This window comes from Heliangelus exortis, chromosome 2 (assembly GCF_036169615.1).
Source record: "Heliangelus exortis chromosome 2, bHelExo1.hap1, whole genome shotgun sequence".
NCBI lineage: Eukaryota > Metazoa > Chordata > Aves > Apodiformes > Trochilidae > Heliangelus > Heliangelus exortis.
Genome location: NC_092423.1, coordinates 121,856,576 through 121,873,785, shown reverse-complemented (window position 1 = coordinate 121,873,785; position 17,210 = coordinate 121,856,576). Strand labels below are relative to the sequence as shown.

The 17,210-nt window shown below is 39.6% G+C and overlaps 1 protein-coding gene and 1 long non-coding RNA gene across 4 annotated transcripts in view; one reads left to right on the top strand and one right to left on the bottom strand.

Moving 5' to 3' along the window:
- Positions 1 to 4,876, bottom strand: part of LOC139793316 (uncharacterized) — a 145,443-nt gene extending 140,567 nt beyond the window's left edge. The window contains exon 1 of the long non-coding RNA XR_011724584.1: positions 4,585 to 4,876. This is a non-coding gene — a long non-coding RNA (uncharacterized lncRNA). The remainder of the gene's footprint in view (positions 1 to 4,584) is intronic.
- On the top strand, positions 3,655 to 14,457 carry IL7 (interleukin 7). 3 transcript variants are annotated; one of them, XM_071737821.1, is made up of 6 exons: positions 4,340 to 4,454; positions 7,613 to 7,755; positions 11,270 to 11,356; positions 12,132 to 12,284; positions 13,302 to 13,460; positions 13,563 to 14,457. In XM_071737821.1, the coding sequence occupies exons 1-5, from the start codon at positions 4,445 to 4,447 to the stop codon at positions 13,452 to 13,454; spliced, it is 546 nt and encodes a 181-aa protein (XP_071593922.1). In that variant the 5' UTR covers positions 4,340 to 4,444; the 3' UTR covers positions 13,455 to 13,460; positions 13,563 to 14,457. The 3 variants fall into 3 exon arrangements, with proteins under 3 accessions (XP_071593925.1, XP_071593924.1, XP_071593922.1); XM_071737824.1 differs by lacking the exon at positions 4,340 to 4,454 and adding an exon at positions 3,655 to 3,740 and having other exon boundaries at positions 13,302 to 14,457; XM_071737823.1 differs by having other exon boundaries at positions 3,851 to 4,454; positions 13,302 to 14,457.
- Positions 14,458 to 17,210: the final 2,753 nt, after the last annotated feature.

Sequence of the window (17,210 nt, the reverse complement as noted above, 5' to 3'; positions counted from 1 at the left end):
TCCACAGATTGAGACAAAAATTTCCTGTTAGCTTATAATGCTTCCACAATTAGTACCTTAATATTTTCCAGAAATATATTTCTTTCTTTCCTAAATTCAGTCGGGGAAATTACCTTGAATTCTCACAAATAAACAAATAAATAAATATAGTACAGTTGAGTGAATGCAAGATACAATTCTGCAGTACTAAACAATGTATCACTCACTTCATGTTTTTTTTCAGCACACATGCCAGTAACAGGACAATTTGGGATTCACACAGAAAAAAGTAGCAACAGTAATTCAGCAAAATGGATGTTCTGGTGCAATAATAAAACTAGGTCCCTAAGTCTTGCTAAAGTGTGACAGAAGATAAAGACTTCTCAGATCTGAGTATCACTGGGAGTTTTGGGTGCATGATAAACTTGTCTGTGAATCCCAGTTAAGCAGGGATCCTCTCATGGTTTTGTAGGCTGAGGCAGAAGGGAATATGTTTCTTCTTCTGTTTTTCCTTAGATGAGATTAATTTAAGAACATTTGTTCTTAAAATTAAGAACATCAATAAGAGTGACCATGCTCTTCTGAGTTCCACCAGTTGAGATGACTGCAGCATATATGTTTTACTTCAAAAATAAATTAAAAAACATTTTTCAAATAATTTTATCCAATAATACAATCATTCACTAATGGTGCTTTAAGTCTGAAAGGAGCCTGAAGTCAAATATTAAGTGAAGAGCAAAATTGCTTTTTAAGCTGACAAGCAGCAGCTGCAGAAAGAAAGCAACTTTCCCAGAAGTAGTCTTCAAGAACAGAACCTTAACAAGAAATCACGTGCTTTGCAGTCCTGTAGCCATCCAGAAATATTGGAATACCTGTGGAGGCTAATATGTAATCCCAAAATAGCTGCTTTTCTAAGAATTAACCAGGTCAGGAGATGACTGGATCTTTAAATTAAATGTGTTTAAAGAAATTATTCTTCAAAAATATACTGAACAGAATCACTGAATATGTTCATCCACAAATAGATAAAATTGCTGGTGTCTTTCAGTTGCTATCTATGCAGTTTGCAGGAAAATCTTTCACAGTTTTAAAAGTTATTTTTTTTAAACCAGTCTAAAAGAGAAAACTGCACAAATTGCATTAGTGACCTGCACTAAACTACATCTTCCCAGAAGTCTCTTATTTGTAATTTTACTTAGTCAAATTATTTGCATAGTAAAGCTAATATATTTCTTGTTGAAACAGAGAGCCCTATAAATTGTCAAGGTGTTAAAGTGAAGTGGGACACCTACCACCTGCAAAATTTTCCAGAAATATTTCCATTTTATTCTCTCTACAAAGGTTTTATCCACAGCTACAGTCAAGCCGTTGCTTAATTCAGTCCCAGAGGGAGAGGTCTCTATCTACAGCTCGGCACCAGATATATTTTGAGAGATGTGCAAACTGGTATCAGTCATTTGGACTTAGTCATTCTACAGATGGAATAAACTTTTATACCTTCAAGATTCCTTTCATGAGCTCTTGATTAAAATATATTGTTAAGATGATAAAATGATTATATATATTATAAAATATATAATTAGTCTTTAATTATTTATTTTAATATTTCAAGTGGTCAGTGTTTGTTCTTTCTGTTAAAAATAGGCAATTACATTTGCTGAGCTTGGTCTTCTGAAGGCTTGTATTTGATCTTTCTGTAGATACTATTTTCTTTTCGAAAAAAAAAAAAAAAGCATTGCTAAATCACTGAAAAAAATACTTTGAAACCAAGTGCATATAATGTTTCAAAAAAATTTTTAAAACCACATAATATTTTAAAAAAAACACATAAAAGTCAAGTGAATGCTTGAATACTTAAGAGCCCTGATCACAAAAACATATCAAATAACAGCTATATCATTAGTGTATATGGCACAATGCAGGGTTAGGTCATATAAAAGGACTGAGGATTTAGATTGAGATCTAAATAAATTATTAGGGCCAAAGCCCAGATCACACCATCTACTTTTGCCTTTGACTAAAGAAAACATTCCACATATATTGAACAGGCAGACTCTCCGTCTTCTTAAAAAATGGCTGACAAGACCCTGTCACTGCTGAAGAAGAATGAAACTCTTACTCACACTCAAACATCACCTTTCAGAGTCATGTTCCTATTAGTACAGCTACTACACCGACTTCTTCCATTAGTCACACTATTTTTAAAAACTGAAATTGAAGAAATTATCAGACTTCCTGATGTTTCAGACAGAAAACTAGCATATGCAAGTCATCTAAAGATCTGAGAACTCAGATCTGAGTTCTAAAGAAGTTTTTCTTTATATTTTACATCCTGAAAATCTGCAAGCATCTGCATTAAATATATTTTCTGAGCACAAGACATTGGAAATACGACATGTCGAGAAGGAAAGTTGATCCTGAGGATCTGGTTTTGCATGACTGGAGCTTCGTAGTGCAGCTTTTTCAAAACCTATGAGCTTTGAAAGTGCCAGTCTCTAAATGCCAGACCCTAGAAACATTAATCATATATTTTCTTTCATTACGTCAGGTACTATTATTCCCAAAAAGAAGACTTTTCTGATCTGCACATACCAACATATTCAAATGTTCATGGAAGGATGTTTTCAGACAACATTTAAGGAGAAGAAGGACAAGAAGACAACAAGTGAAAAACCGATAATTTAAGACACATCTGAGAACTCGATCATGTAGCTCTTAGTACAGCAAAACCCTTGTTGAAATTCAAGATCTGAGCCATCCGTCATGTACAGGCTGGCACACATTAAGGGAACAAGAAAGGACAAGTGCTTGCTTTAAGTGTACAGAGCTGTGTTGAAATTGATCACTGCCCCTTACCCAAACATTATGGTGGTGAGGCAAAATTATTACTAAAGTCAGCTTGCTCTAAACTGAAGGGGTGGAAAACACCCTCGATCTACAATTTTGCCAGAATAGCTCTGAGGTAGTATTAATTTATTTTTCTCTTGAGAAATATATACCCTATCCAAAGCAGAGTGTAGTCCTTAAACATGAGGGCTACGTACCACCTCCTACATGGTTGAAGTGGCACAATTCCAGTATGAAAGAACAGGAGGAAACTATCCTGAGCTGTTTATAACTTAGACTGCTCCATAAAGTCCATCTATTTACTCCTTGATATCCAACCCCCAGTATCCCACCTCCCCACACTCCCCTTAGAAAGCAGCCTTATGAGAAGGGAGTGGGGTTATGGAATCAGTTCTCTGTACCCCTGTACAGCAGAAAAAGTGTTGTAAAATGCAAAAACATGCTGAGCAGGAGGGCATATTAAGGGAACGCTATACAGACATTTTTAATCCTATTTTATTCCAAGTGTTTTCTCCAATGCATAATTTGTTCCACTCACAATTTACCTACCAAAAAATAAAAAAATAATAACAATAATTAAAAAATTTAAATCTCACTCCAGCTATGTCTTAGCACTGGAGCTTCCTCTACGCTAAAACACCTTCCTGAGGCATTCATTCACCTTCTCCTCTTAATCCCCTCAGATTTCTCAGGATGAGCTTCTAGGGGGACGAGGTCTGCAACAAATCATCCACCTTGCGTTTCTGACCTGACGTCAGCAGCTTGGGGCAACCCCGGACCTGCGACGGTGCCCTCCGAGCAGTCCCGCCTCCCACGACCCACCCCGGGACAGCCGGAGGAACGAACGACCGGGCACTGCGGAGCGGCTCAGAAATAAGAATCTCTCTCCTCCAAAAGAGCAGCTCCAGGACACTGTAGTTTGGGGTTTGATGTTGTTGTTTTTTGGTTTTTTTCCCCAATTTTTTTTTTTTTTTTTTTTTTTTTTTTTTTTTTTTTTTTTTAAGGATTTCTTCCCCGCGGATGAGCGGCACTTTCCACGCACACTGCCAAGGTCTATCCTTCCCTCCTTGGCCGCGCACACGGCATTGGGCGTGTAGCCGGGGCTCTATGTAACCCCCGCCGGCACGGCACAGCCCCGCCACAGTCGCTCCGGACCGCCCGCCGGGATCCCGACGGCTCCCGCTGCTGTCGCCCTCTTCCTCACGGCATTCCCCGACCCCGCTCCCGACCCCGGCCCGCCACCGCTTCCGTCCGCGGACCTCTCCCGACGCGGAGGGGATGCCTCCTCCCCTGGCGCCCGGCCAGCCGCCCGCGCCCGTCTCGCCGCGCTGAGGTCGCGGAGCCCGGCGGAGCGGCGGGGATCACCGCGGCTGCCGGCGGAGCAGAAAGTGAAAGTATCTGCCGCCGGCGGAAGCCCCATGAGAAAAGCAAAGCCCGGCCGGGAGTCCCGCAGCGGCCTCTGAGAGGCGGGGGGGCCGCTGAGTCCCGCCCGTCGGCCGCGGCCCCTTTCGCCTCCCGGCGCGGAGCTCCGCGGCTGCAGGCACCATGGGCGGGAAGGCGCCGCCACCATGACCGCCCAGCCGCCGGGGCAGCTCCCTGCCAGACTCCCCCTCGGACCATGTTCCATGGTAAGGAGCGCACACCGCATCGCAACGCGCTGCCCGTCCAGCTCCACCTGCGCCCGGGATGGGCTGGGCTGGGCTGGGCTCCGCCGCTCCACGCCGCTCCTCACCCCCCAAGTCCGCGCTGACTCCTCACCGGCTCCGCTGTCTCGGTACTCCCGGCCCCGCCGTCTCGCCGGCTGTGGCGGCGCGGTGCCGCCCGGTGCCCTTTTAAACCTGCGGTGACGGCCGGGGAAATTCCCAGTTTTGCTGGTTTTTTTTTGGTTTGTTTGTTTTCCCCTCAGAATGAAAGTAAAAGCTGCCCGGTTCCCAGCACGGCCGCTGCCGGGAAACGGGGGCCCGGGAGTGGCGGAGGTGGCAGGACGGTGCGGTGGGGGAGCTGTGGAGAAGCACTGCTCCGCCCCGCTCCGCGCTGCACCGCGGGCACCTGCCGCAGGTGCCGGCAGTGCCAGGGATGCCGCCTCCCCCTCTCACTCCGCCCCGAGCCCGGCGGGAGCCATCGGCGGAGCGCCCGGCAGCACTTTCGCAGGAGTTCAGCGAGGCAAACGGAGGAGAGAGGGGAGAAAACCTCTGTTAAATGCTTCCCTCTGCATGTGCGGGCTGCGGAGCGGGGTCGGGCGCCGCGGCGGGGGGTGCCGCTGGCGGGAATTCTGCAGGGGGACCCCCAGGATTCCCGGAACGCGGCACTTCCAGGAGGCCGGTTTTTTTGTGGTTTGGTTTTTTTTTTTTTTTTTTTTTTAGTCAAACCATCAAAAACCCAAAAAGGGGATTTTCTATGTTTGGAAATACAGGAATACTAACTCTTCCTGGCTTTTCTGGGATAATTTTTGGGGCTTTCCACATAGGACTTACGGGTTTTTGGGAGTTCACTGGAAGGATGGGCTATTACCAGTAATACACACGCACTTTCTTCTGAAGTGCTGGTCGTATGGAGAGCACTTTTGAAGTTACTTAAGAAAATTTCATTCAATTTCCAGTCTAAAACTCCCCGAACTTTTAATGACACTCAGTTCCAGAGGATTTATTTAGCAATAAATAAATAATAGGTTTATTAAATTAAAATTCATAATAATTAAATAATAATATGTTTCATCATGATCCTGCGATGGGTCAAGGGACAACATCTCTTTCAGAGCGATTGGCTCTGACTCCTCATTTAAAAAAGCTTCACGCTTTGTACAATGCAGAGGAAGTAACCAAAGAAGTGACTTGGCAGTTTTCACATATTATCTCCACTTGTTGCTGGACAAGCCAAGTTTTAACTGATGGAGTTTTAACTGTAAGATTGATTATGATTTGTGTCTTTTGAGGCAAGTTTTTGAAGCAGCATATCGAAGTTTTTTGTATCACTGTTATATGGAAACAACAAGCATTGCAGTTCTTTTTGCACTGGAATAAGAGGTGCAATTGGTATTATGTTTACATTTGATTTTGTGTATTTTTTTTCTTTTAAAATATTAAATCTCAGTCCTGCAAACTGATAGTTTGGCCCAGATAGAGTTAGCATAGAGATTTGGAAAGGTAAAGCTTTGGGGAAGTCAGGTGTCCACTTAGAGCTTGAAGATCGTAATACATTTGCCATCCTAGTTTTAATATTTACTGCAGGTAGGATCCATTTAGGATCCATTTAGGATCCTTTTCACTCTTGAGGCTAGCTTTTTTTTTCTTTTTAGAGCTATTAATAAAAATTGTTTGAGAAGTCTATGAAAAGGTTAGAAAATTTGGGTTTCAAGCCGTCAAATTTCCCATTAAAATTTGACAGCCGGCCCGCCACAAGGATATTGGAATTCAGCTTGTAAAGGTGAAAATTTTTCAGTCCTGTTTCTACAACAGAGATGTGCATCACAGTGTGTTCACAAGTAATCTATCAGAAAAAAAGGCTTTGGTAGTCAGGAAAAGTGGTGTGCACTCTGCCTGGAAGTCAAGGGGAGTCATCTGGGATGGGCTGTGTTTCTCTCAATGGAAGATGATTGCATGGTGTGACTCTGGTTCTTGCGTCATGGAGGTTAGGTGGCTCAGTAAGGATTATGGTGAAGTTCCATTGTTTTCTTCTTAATTATTCAATATTTCTCTCTGCTGCTAGGATTTACTAGTGACACCCATGTCCAGGGATACCCATTTCTGAGTGCTGAACTGGATACACCCAATGCTCCCATCCTTGCTGGACAGGAAGGGAAGTAGCAGCCAGGGTTGGGGCATCCCTTCTGCCTTTCCTGCTGTGATCTTTGCTAATCTTCCAACCTAAATTTCCAGTTGTTTGAGTTTTTTGTTTTGTTTTATGGTTTTGTTTGTTTTTTGTTTGGTTGGTTTTGTTTTTCAAACCTTCTGTTTAAGAATCATATTAGCTATCATATATGCCAGAGTCCAGTTATGACTTTCTTAGTCACCTGATGTTATCCTGTACTCAGTGTACCTCATTCCCAGCATCAGTCCAGTCTCATTACCTTTTCAGTGCCTTCAGGCTCTTTTGATGTTTGGGGCTTTTTTCTCTGCCTGTCCGCACAGAACTCGTATTTTCCTGGATGTCATACAGAAGACCAGGGGTCTACACAAAGCATGATGCTCCACTGAAGGGAAAAACAAAGTGAGAGGCAGCAAGATTTGTTCCAAAATGTGGCAAAAATCTTGAAGAGAAGGGTGTGTTGGTGCCTTATCTCATATTATGGCCACTAGTATGTATTAGTATATTTGGTCAGCTCAAAAATATGTTTAAAAATACTTGTGATGTAAGGATGTGTCTATGGGCATTTGTACAATTTGCCATATGAAAAATGGACAATTAGGATGAGATTCAGCTGCAGATTATGACTCTTGAGTATCTACACCTATTGGATTAAGGTACTTGGCTACATGTATACTGGGTGGTTTTGGTGCAATTATGGTCAAAGGAGAGACCTCATTGGTACTTGCAGTCAAGCCTGGAGATGAATTCATCCCAGGCAGGCACCAAGTGGCTGGTCAGCTCAGTAGCTGTAGGCTCTTAAATATGCTGGCTAAACCATCCTCGAGTATGAGGGAGTTTAGAGACCCAAATAAGTGTTTCAATCTGGAGCTGAATCCTTCCTTCAAGGTAGAAGTCATTTGGTTGTCCAAAGATGTCTTTTAAACTGTTAATACACTCTGTGGCATTTAATATGTACTTAACTGCTCCTTTTGTAATCCAGCCTTTTTTAGAACTATTTTTTCGGTTCTGCCGCTGCTCCTTGTTCTGTGTCCAGTGAATTCATCCAGTTGTGCAATGGGAAATAGAACAACTGAAATCCGTGTGAAGTATGAGAATATATTAAGCCACGACATCAACGAGCTGGTAGGTAATAGCTCTTGGGCTTTGAGAAGATGTTGATTATTTTCAGTTGACAGCACATAATTATTAAAAAAAAAAAAAAAGCTCTATTTTTAACATGTGATAAAATTTAATTTTTTAAAGCACACATTATTCTGAAATAGTGGCTTTATTTGAGGTGTTGAGACACTCTAGTCTTAAAAATCTCTGAAAACCCTGGGTGCTGCTATTAACATGTACAGATACTCTATTACAGGTATTTGTGCTTACAGTTAGACATGCAGTTAGACACATGTATCATTTGGCCCTAAACTGTGTAATATATTACAGTAAAAAGCACTCTTTTTCTTAAGTAATTTCATGACTACTTCTGTTTGCATCTTAAGAAAGCATTACACAACCCATATTTTTTTTCTGCTAATTGTAGTTTTGTTGACTGAAGTTTTATATTGTCTGTTAATACAAATGCAGAGGCACAAAATTCATTCTACAATAAAAGTTTATTGGTATTTTACCTACAGTTAGATCTTGTTTAGCCAACAAATAATCACCTGTTCTAGATGTCAGCTCAGAAGAACTTTACTGTCTCAGTTGTAAATCTCCTCCATTATGGCTTTATCTGTCATATTTATTACAGCCTTGCAAAACAGTATCACAGCAGTTTACTGATCCATGCCCAAAACCTACTTTCCAACTCTTCATTATGACTTATTAACAGTTAACTTACCTGTCAATAACACTTTCATGGGAGAAACGATTTTCCATAGTTGGATTAGCAGAGGCATTTCTTCAAAAATGGAAATTTTTGTCAGTTTGTCACTAAACAAGGACTTGCCATCCTGTTGCTTCTTAAATCAAGATCTATTTGCATGAAATATGAGTGATACACAATGGTCTTAATGTGAAATCAGAAGCCATTGTATTTTTTCACACATACAATCCAACACCATCCTTCAGAGGATTACATCAGTGGTTTCCAACTCTTCTCTACCAGGCCACATCAGCCCTCATCTGGTAGCAAAATACCTTTAAGGTCAGGGAACAGTAATTTTTTCTTCAAAAATATTCTGATCATGTTGGGTTTTTTGAGATTACAAAGAGACAAAGATGGCTGACCTGTAAGAGGCAATGGAGGCAGATCTTGCTGTCCTCCTGTGGTGGAGAGTCTGGAGGTGCATCTGGGCTCTTCTGGAGCTGCAGGGTGAAGGAAGCTGGAGGGATGTCCCTGGCAATGCCTTGTGAATACCCAAATGCAGGATGAAGCTTTAAGCACTTGGTGCCTCAGGGTGCCATCAAGGATTTGAATGCTATTCTTCCAGAAACATTTTGAAAGTCTTTGTCTTACAGGTAATAGTAAGAACTATTACCGAGTTTTTAAGGATATGGACAGAGTCTTTCTAAGAGACCATATGAGAACTAAAACTGTTATTCAATTAAATAAATAAATAAAATTTAATGACTTGTTATTTGTGAATGATAATGGGAATGTACTAAATTCTGAAGCTTTTACAATAGGCACGTGCAAGCAACTACTGTGCAAATTTCTTCATTTTCCTGCCTTTATTTTTCCCATCTTGAGAGATTCATTTGCCTTCTATGTGAAATCAGAGTATAATCTTATAATTTAACAATAAATATTACAGATAGGGCTGTTGGGATGATAGCAACTGCCCATTAGGCACTTTCCTGAAATTGCAGAGCCACAGTCCATAAATCTCAGTCCCCCAGCCTGATGTTTGGAGGCAGTTATGGAGATGAGTAGTGGATTATATAATTGACCTCCGTAAGTTAATTTTATTTTCACTAATGCCTTTCTGAGGCCAGGATTTCCCTTAGGTTGCTTTAGTCACAGCCAATAAACTGCCTTCAGAAATGGCTACTGTATGTTATACTACAGATGATCTGAGGAAGTCAGGGAGAATGGGAAAATCCATTAGCACTTAGCAAATAAAGCCACAGATAGGTAGGTTTTAGAGTGATTATTTACCTATTTATTTTTTTTTCAATCCATGTGCTGTGTGACTGCAGCAAATCTTTATTCTGTTGTGGTACAAGCAGAGATGTGCATTGTCTTCCAAATGGTTTGTTGGTTTTCTTTTGTTGGTTTTGTGTGTGGGTTGTTTGGGTTTTTTGTTTGGTTTGGTTTGGTTTTGTGTGTGTGTGTGGTTTTGGGGCTTTTTTGGTGGTGTTTTAGTTTTTGTTTGATGGGTTTTTCTGTTGTGGGTTTTTGGTCTTTTTGTTTGGTTGTGGGTTTTTTGTTTGGTTGGCTTGGTTTGGATTAGTTTTTTTTGTCTGTGAGTATTTGACTCCCTAAACTCTTGGTTTTGAAAACACTGCCTGGATGAAGTTCTATTCATCTTGGATGAACTTCTGAAATGCAGACAATGTTAAAAAAACCTGTAAGTTCTCCAGTGTGTTCATTTGCATGTCTAAGTGAGATCTAACACAATATTGTGAAGAGCTACCTTTATTAAAGCACAGGTTGGAGAAGAAAGTGAAGGAATTTTGCTGAGCTGGGTTCAGTTGTCATCTCGATTGCAAGTGTAAAAGTAGGAGAAAAAAAACAGAACAGAGAGTAAACCATTGATAAAAGACCATGGGTAAAGGGTGCAAGCAATATTACTTAGGACATTCTGTTCATGAACATGCAAAGCAGTGCTACTGTCTAGATGCCAAGGGCATTTTTTTTATTGAGACAAACATTGATTAATACTGTATTTGATGTCTATGGAAGACTGAAATATTCCTGTATGCTTTAAAATGCCAAAACCCTGAGGAATTTGATGTAATCTCAAGGTTTAAAATAGATTTGTGTCTATTTTTAGTAGATTTGTGTCTATACTGGGTTCCACAGTACAAGAGGAATATGGAGCTGCTGGAGAGATTCCAGCAAAGGGCCAAGAAGACAATTAAGGGACTGTAGTATCTGTCTACTAAAGAAAGGCTGAGAGCTGGGGCAGTTCAGCCTGGAGAAGGCTCAGGGAGATCTCATCAGTGTCTACAAATACCTGAAGGGAGGGTGCAAAGAGAACAGATCCAGGCTCTTTTCAGTGGTACCCAGTGACAGGACGAGAGGCAATGAGCATCAACTGAAACATAGGAGGTTCCTTCTGAACACCTAGAAAACAATTTTTTTACTGTGAGGGTGACTGAGCACTGGCACAGGATGCCCAGAGAAGTTGTGGTGTCTCCATCCTTGGAGACACTCAAAAGCCACCTGGATGTAGTCCTGGGAAACCTTCATCTAGGTGGCCCTGCTTGAGCAAGGGGGTTGCATCGGATGACCTCCAGAGCTCTCTTCCAACCTGAGCAACTCTGTGATTTGATGCGATTCTGTGAATACCTTTAGGAATTGCAGCTGTACTGGGATTTTGTTTGCTGACTTTCCAAGGAATAGATTAGAACTGTACCCTGACCCTGCTACAGCTGAGGAGATCCTGCAGAACAATTTAGTGTTGACATCACCAGGTGTCAGGGAGAGACTTGGCCCACTTAACTACAAGTACTTCCATATTTAAACATATTTGGTATTTTACAGGTAAATATATCTGCAGAGTATCGTGACAAGTGCTGCAGGAATAAAAAACATGACAATAGCAAAGTGTTTTTCTGCAATGATACTCAGGTAAAATTTAACTTCTCAGAATGTTGTTTCTTTTAAGAGAATACAAAGTCAAATGAGTTCTTTGTACAGGTCAGTTCCTGAATAACCTACTGTGATCGAGAACAATAGTACCTTTTAATAGTCAAATCATGATACTTATGGTTGTTCCTTTTTTGAAATTGGAATCACACAATTTGTCGAGTAAACCAATATTAAAAAATTTAAAATATTAGGAAATTCCCTATTTCCCCCAGCTGTAAATATTCTTTTATATTTTTAAATCCAAAGTACTAGAGAAAACCATTTTATTTTGGCTGTGGGAGTAAACATAAAAACTTCCCAACATCTGTTTTACTTTTTCTATGGAAAGTCCTTTTAACTAAGCTTTCCAGTTCAGATCTGAAAGCTTTAGTAGTAATAGGTTGGGCAGATCTCAAATGACAGAAAGAATAATCATCAGCTGCTGCCACAAATTCTATCATGATCTGATAAAAGGACTGGCTCCAAAACTCATTCACTGTTGTCCTAAGTGCATCAGCTGATTCATTAAAGCCATGATTTCTCCCAAACAACCTTATGCCCTTATTACTACTACAAATTGAAACTTTAAATATTTTTTAATAGATTGTAGATAGGTCAGATTAGTTATGTATTTTATTGGAAAAGATTGGCACTATGAAAATAAAAGAAACTAATGGTTACTGATGGGAGGGGGTTTTTTAAAGATAAACCAACATTGTAAAGAATTAACAGTGGGCAGACTTTTCAGGATGTACTTTTGTCACTGTCCTTACAGGAAACAGAATCACTACAGAGTATGGCATGCAACATGCTCAAATTCTTTCATAAGCAAAAAATCAGCAAAAACTTTAGATGGAAAGCAGCGTTAGTCTCATGTGGGACACTGCAGGTTCTACAGTGCAAATGTGAAAGAAATAAAAAAGAAAAGGTGAGTGGGAGTGATGGTCTACAGTTTATTGGAAGTATGTGACTTATTCCTTAGAGCTCTTCAACACTGACCTGCCTCAAAAGTAAAACTATCATGCACATATTATACACATGACAGAGCATGTCTTGTAATAGATATTAAGACCACAACAAAGTCTAAGTAAAACAATGATGTGGAAGTCCATAGTGAAGATATATACTCCAGCTTAGTACTGAAATACTTGAGTTAATTCTTCAGTAAGAGACAAAGACCACACTTGTATGAAGAAGGCCTTTAAATTCTCTCGTTTAAAGTCACAGCTATTGGTTCTCATTAGGGTTCTACCCTGAAATTAATGTTTAATTTGTTTTGTTTCAACAATTAGCAGGAGCTTCTCTTCTTTCCATAATTTCTTTGATCTTTATTTTAATCACAGTATGTTAAACTCAACAAGAAACGTTAGATATGAAAATATGTGTAGTCATTGGCAGAACCTGCTCTCTGATTTGTCACTCAAATCTAGCACAATGACCTAGCAAAGTGTTCTTCTCTCACAGTTACCTCCTGAACAAAAAATACCAAGCAAGATCAAAAAGCCTCCTCATAAGCACCGGAGAATGTCAATCTTTATGACTGGTTTAAATAGGTGGATTGGAAGAGACATGTCATTTGGTCTTTTCCCCCCTGAAATGGAGAAACTCTTATAGTCTAGGACCAGACCCTTGACACTGAGGGGACACACATGTTCTCAGTTGAACACCCTCGTGTCAGCTCTCTGTATTTGCTGTGTGTTAAAGCTGCAGTCTCCCAGCCCAGGCATGAGGCATGGGCTGTGCTCAGAAGTGAGAAGGTCAGGGTGATGTAGGCTGTGTACCACCACAGCACGTTTTGTGGTTAGCACAGCTTTCTAAGCTTAATTACCAAGTAAGGCATCTCCATTACCAAAGAAGATGTAATGGGATCAGTTTGTTTTAAAAGACATCTACGTGAAAAGAACAAGGGATTCTCAATTAACAATGCAAACTGTTATTTTTTCAGGTTTGCATGCAGGTAAACATACATATTAAGGAAGAAACAGAAGAAGGTGAACAGACCAAAAAGAAATGTAACCAAGAATTCTGTGAATTGAAAGAAAATATATCTAGCCTTCGATCCTGCTGGAATAAATTTGAAAAAATAACTTCCAGGTGATTGCAGGTGAATCTTGGTCTTTTCTTTCAGAGGCATTACTTGGTATCTTTGCATTTTATATGCATTCTTTGAGTAACTCTGATCGCTTCTATAAACACTTTGTGCCAGAATTCTGATGGAAAGCTACTGTACCTTGTTCCTGGAGATGGAATGAACAGAAATGGATAAACCAAGGTGCTGAAAACAGAATTGTAGAATGGTTCAAGGTGGAAAGGCCTTTAAAGGCCATCTAGTCCAAGAAGGGGAAATAAAAGACCACTGTTTGAAACAAAAAACTCCTCTGAAGGCTGTGTCCCACCTTTGTGCTCTGGAAACTATGAATATTCTGGTCTTTTGATAAACTTTGTAATACCACCATATGAGAGTAACCTACTGCAATTCACAACATCTTACAAGCTGCAGGTGAAAAGAAGAGTATGGAAAAATGGTTGGTTTCCTTATATCTACATGAAATTCATCAAGGATTAAAAGGATCAATTTCCCAAACAAGCAGCTGATCTTGGATCTGTTCTGTGTGGTTATCTAATGGGACTGCAAAGTGCCTTAGATTTGGGAAAATAGGGACAAGGTTGACTTTTGGAAACCTTAGGAAAGGTACTGATTTTTAAGAGATGTAGCACACTTCTGCTGGCTGAAGGAGAGGCAAGACAGTGAGGCCTATGTAAGGTGAAAAAGGAGAAGCCTGAATGTACATTTGTTCAGCTGACTGGAAACAGCAGTAGCCTCATGGATCTGGTTATCTTACAGGTAGCTGCAGGAGGAGCTAGAACTTCTTACTTTCAGATTGTGAATTCTTATTTGCAATTATTTTATATAATGTGTTAGACAAACGTGACATAAAATGGGTGAATATTTTCAGAGAATAATATATTGGCATTTAACTAATAAAGTGTTCGTATTTAATTTTTAGATAAATACAAGTATTTTTATAGTGGTTTATAACTCTTTTGCATTTTCTTACATTGTAACTCCTTTGGTAATAAAATATTTGTCTTCTATGGAATTAGGCTGTTGACTTTTTTGGGTATCATTACTCCTTTTTAGCTTTCCTTTCACAGCTAGACATTAAAAGTCCAGTTGGTAATGTAACATCCAGCTGCTTGAGACTTCCCATTATAAAATACCTGCTCATTGGTTGCTTATAAATTGGTGACTTTAGGTAGACATTTCCATACCAGGTATATGTCTTGAACTAAACATTTTTGGAAATCTTGGTTAAGCCAGCCTGTTGTTTCCTAGTTCCCAGTAAGGTTACATATATTGTTTTACCTGTGCTAAAAGAAAATTTCTGTGAAACTTCTCTGAAATTTTTTTGCTATTCAGAACAAAGGTCTGAAAAATATGGTGGAATGTGCTTCAAACAACTGTACAGATTTCCTTTGACTGGAATAAGATCTTCTGTACTAAGTCAATGAAATACAGTGTCCCCTACTGCTGATGGTGAGAGAAGAGGTTAAGAGCAAAGCAAACATGGAATTTCTTGGATGTATTCCTGGAATACACTCCCCCCAGCTCCCTCCTCTATTTATGGTGAAGAGACTTCTCAAAGTAGGAACAGGATCTTTGTGAAACTGTGACAGAGATTTCACATACTCCCTTTAGCTTTTAATGTAAAACATTGCAACTTCAACTCCAAACACTAGACAAAAAAACAGAAAAAAAAAACCCCAAAAAACCAAACACAAAACTTTTATGTACTGAAAATGCAAACAGATTTCCCAACATCAAATTACAGATATGAAAAAATAGCCGCTCTTATATGGACTTCTCTGAAAATCCCTTCTACTGAAGTTCTAGGAAACTGAGGAGTACATTGGTCTGAGACTGCAGTACAGTTGTGGAATTTTTATTGGGTTTTTTTTTGTTTGTTTGTTTGTTTTTTGGGTTTTTTTAAATTCAGGAACAGTTAAAAGCCAAGCTTTCCTCATAATCATTTAGCAAGGAAAGGTCAGTGGGAACTGAAAGAAAGAAAATGACTCCTGTGCAATATTAGCTACTACAAAACTGGAACTTCAAACATTTTAAATTACTTCAGCAGCCACCTACAAGTTAAAACTCAAAGCAAATCAAGCAGCTTCAGGTCTGTTCTGGGGAAATAACGAAGTTTAGATCCAGAACAGAAATTTGAACTGAGTGATTATGAAATTTTGGGTTTTTTTCTGGTTGCTTTTCCTAGTAAGTATTTTGCCTGTCTGATTCTTATCCCCAAATTTCCTAAGTCACGACCTACACACAAAGACTTACTGCTGAACACAGTGTTTTGTGCTCTTTGATTTGTTCCTTCCATTTTAGAACTTCCTCTGGTTTCTCCCGAAATTACAAATGTAACAAGAATAAGTGCTCTGCAGGAACAGGCAAAGGGATGAAAACCTTGCAGGGTATCAACCACTTACCATTAACCTCCCTGTCATTGTCAGCCATTTATTTACTTATTTATTTGTCCAGTGCAAAGAAGGAGTATTAAGTAGGTCAGAACCACAATTTAGAAACAGATGTAAGTTATGGGCAGATGGCAAATTAAGACAACTTATGTACCTAAATTGGTAAAAAGAATGTTAGCACTATTGTTGCAAACGATTACAAGAAAGAAAAGGTTGACTAATGCCTGTGAACAAAATAATGTTCTACATTTCAAACAGCAAGAATAAGTTAGGAGCTTTGTGGTTTATAATGACAAGAATTTCTGGTGTTTAGGAAGCCAGATCATGAAGGCCCATGGAAGAGAATGTTCAAATCTCGATTTACACCATCAAAAAGATCTCTACAGCAGTAGTTTTTAGGTAAAGATACAGAGTTACCTTCTCCTGGCTATTAGTTTCCTTCTAGTCCCATCTCTCCATCTTTGTGCTGGGCAAGAGATGTTGATTTTATGATAGGTTTTATTCAGCAGCTACTTAGGTTTTTATTGGAGTTTTGTTTATTTGTTTGTTGTCTCCTACTGACTGCAATAGCTCATGGTGAGCCAGAATAAAGAGGAAGCCAGCATGAGGGCTACCATGGAATCTCAGCACTGACAAGAGATTTTGTAGACACTTGGAACATAAATGATTTTCATTCAGAAAGAAGGAAAAATGTATTTGCCTTCCTCTGAAAAGGGTGTGGTTGAAACAAACATAAGAGCTGAGTAGGAGGAACTTTCTTCTTCAAAAGATTGAAGAAAAGAAGAACTGGTCTCTACTTATCTGTATGTAGCCAATAAAATCAGGAACCCAAAACCTTATTACAATTTCTGCTCATGTATGTGAACTACACAGGAAAAAAATAACATCAGCTTTTTTTTTTTTTTCCTTTTCTTTTTCCTGTTTAATCATTTAAGCAAAAGAGTCCTCTAACCTCATGAAGGAGAACAAACCCAGATCAAGCTTAGGTTATAATATTACACTCTACACTCTTAAAACAACCTATATGAAAATAATTACTTACTATAGGTATCACTGTGACAGGCTCTACATAAGCTAAACTCTCCCTACGCTTGGGGAAAAAGAGAACTTAATATAAAGTTGAATACACTAAGTATCTGGCATATTTTCCAAGGTGACTGAGGAATACAATCTCCTGTGGCAAGTCAATTAAAAAAAACTTGTTATATGAAAATAATAACTAAGTGGTTCTCTCCCAACCATGAGAAGACAGTGGGTGGTCCTCACATCAGGTCTGGTGTACTTGAGACCAAAGAAATCACAATGTTCATAAGGTTGAAATGATGTTACCTATCCCTATGCTTTTGAAAGATAATTTCACATTTGGCAATAAAAA

Excerpts from the sequence above, each read along its gene's own strand:
- IL7 (XM_071737823.1), top strand. Across the intron at positions 11,357-12,131 it reads TTTTCTGCAATGATACTCAG|GAAACAGAATCACTACAGAG; the intron begins GTAAAATTTAAC and ends CTGTCCTTACAG. Across the intron at positions 12,285-13,301 it reads AAAGAAATAAAAAAGAAAAG|GTTTGCATGCAGGTAAACAT; the intron begins GTGAGTGGGAGT and ends TTATTTTTTCAG.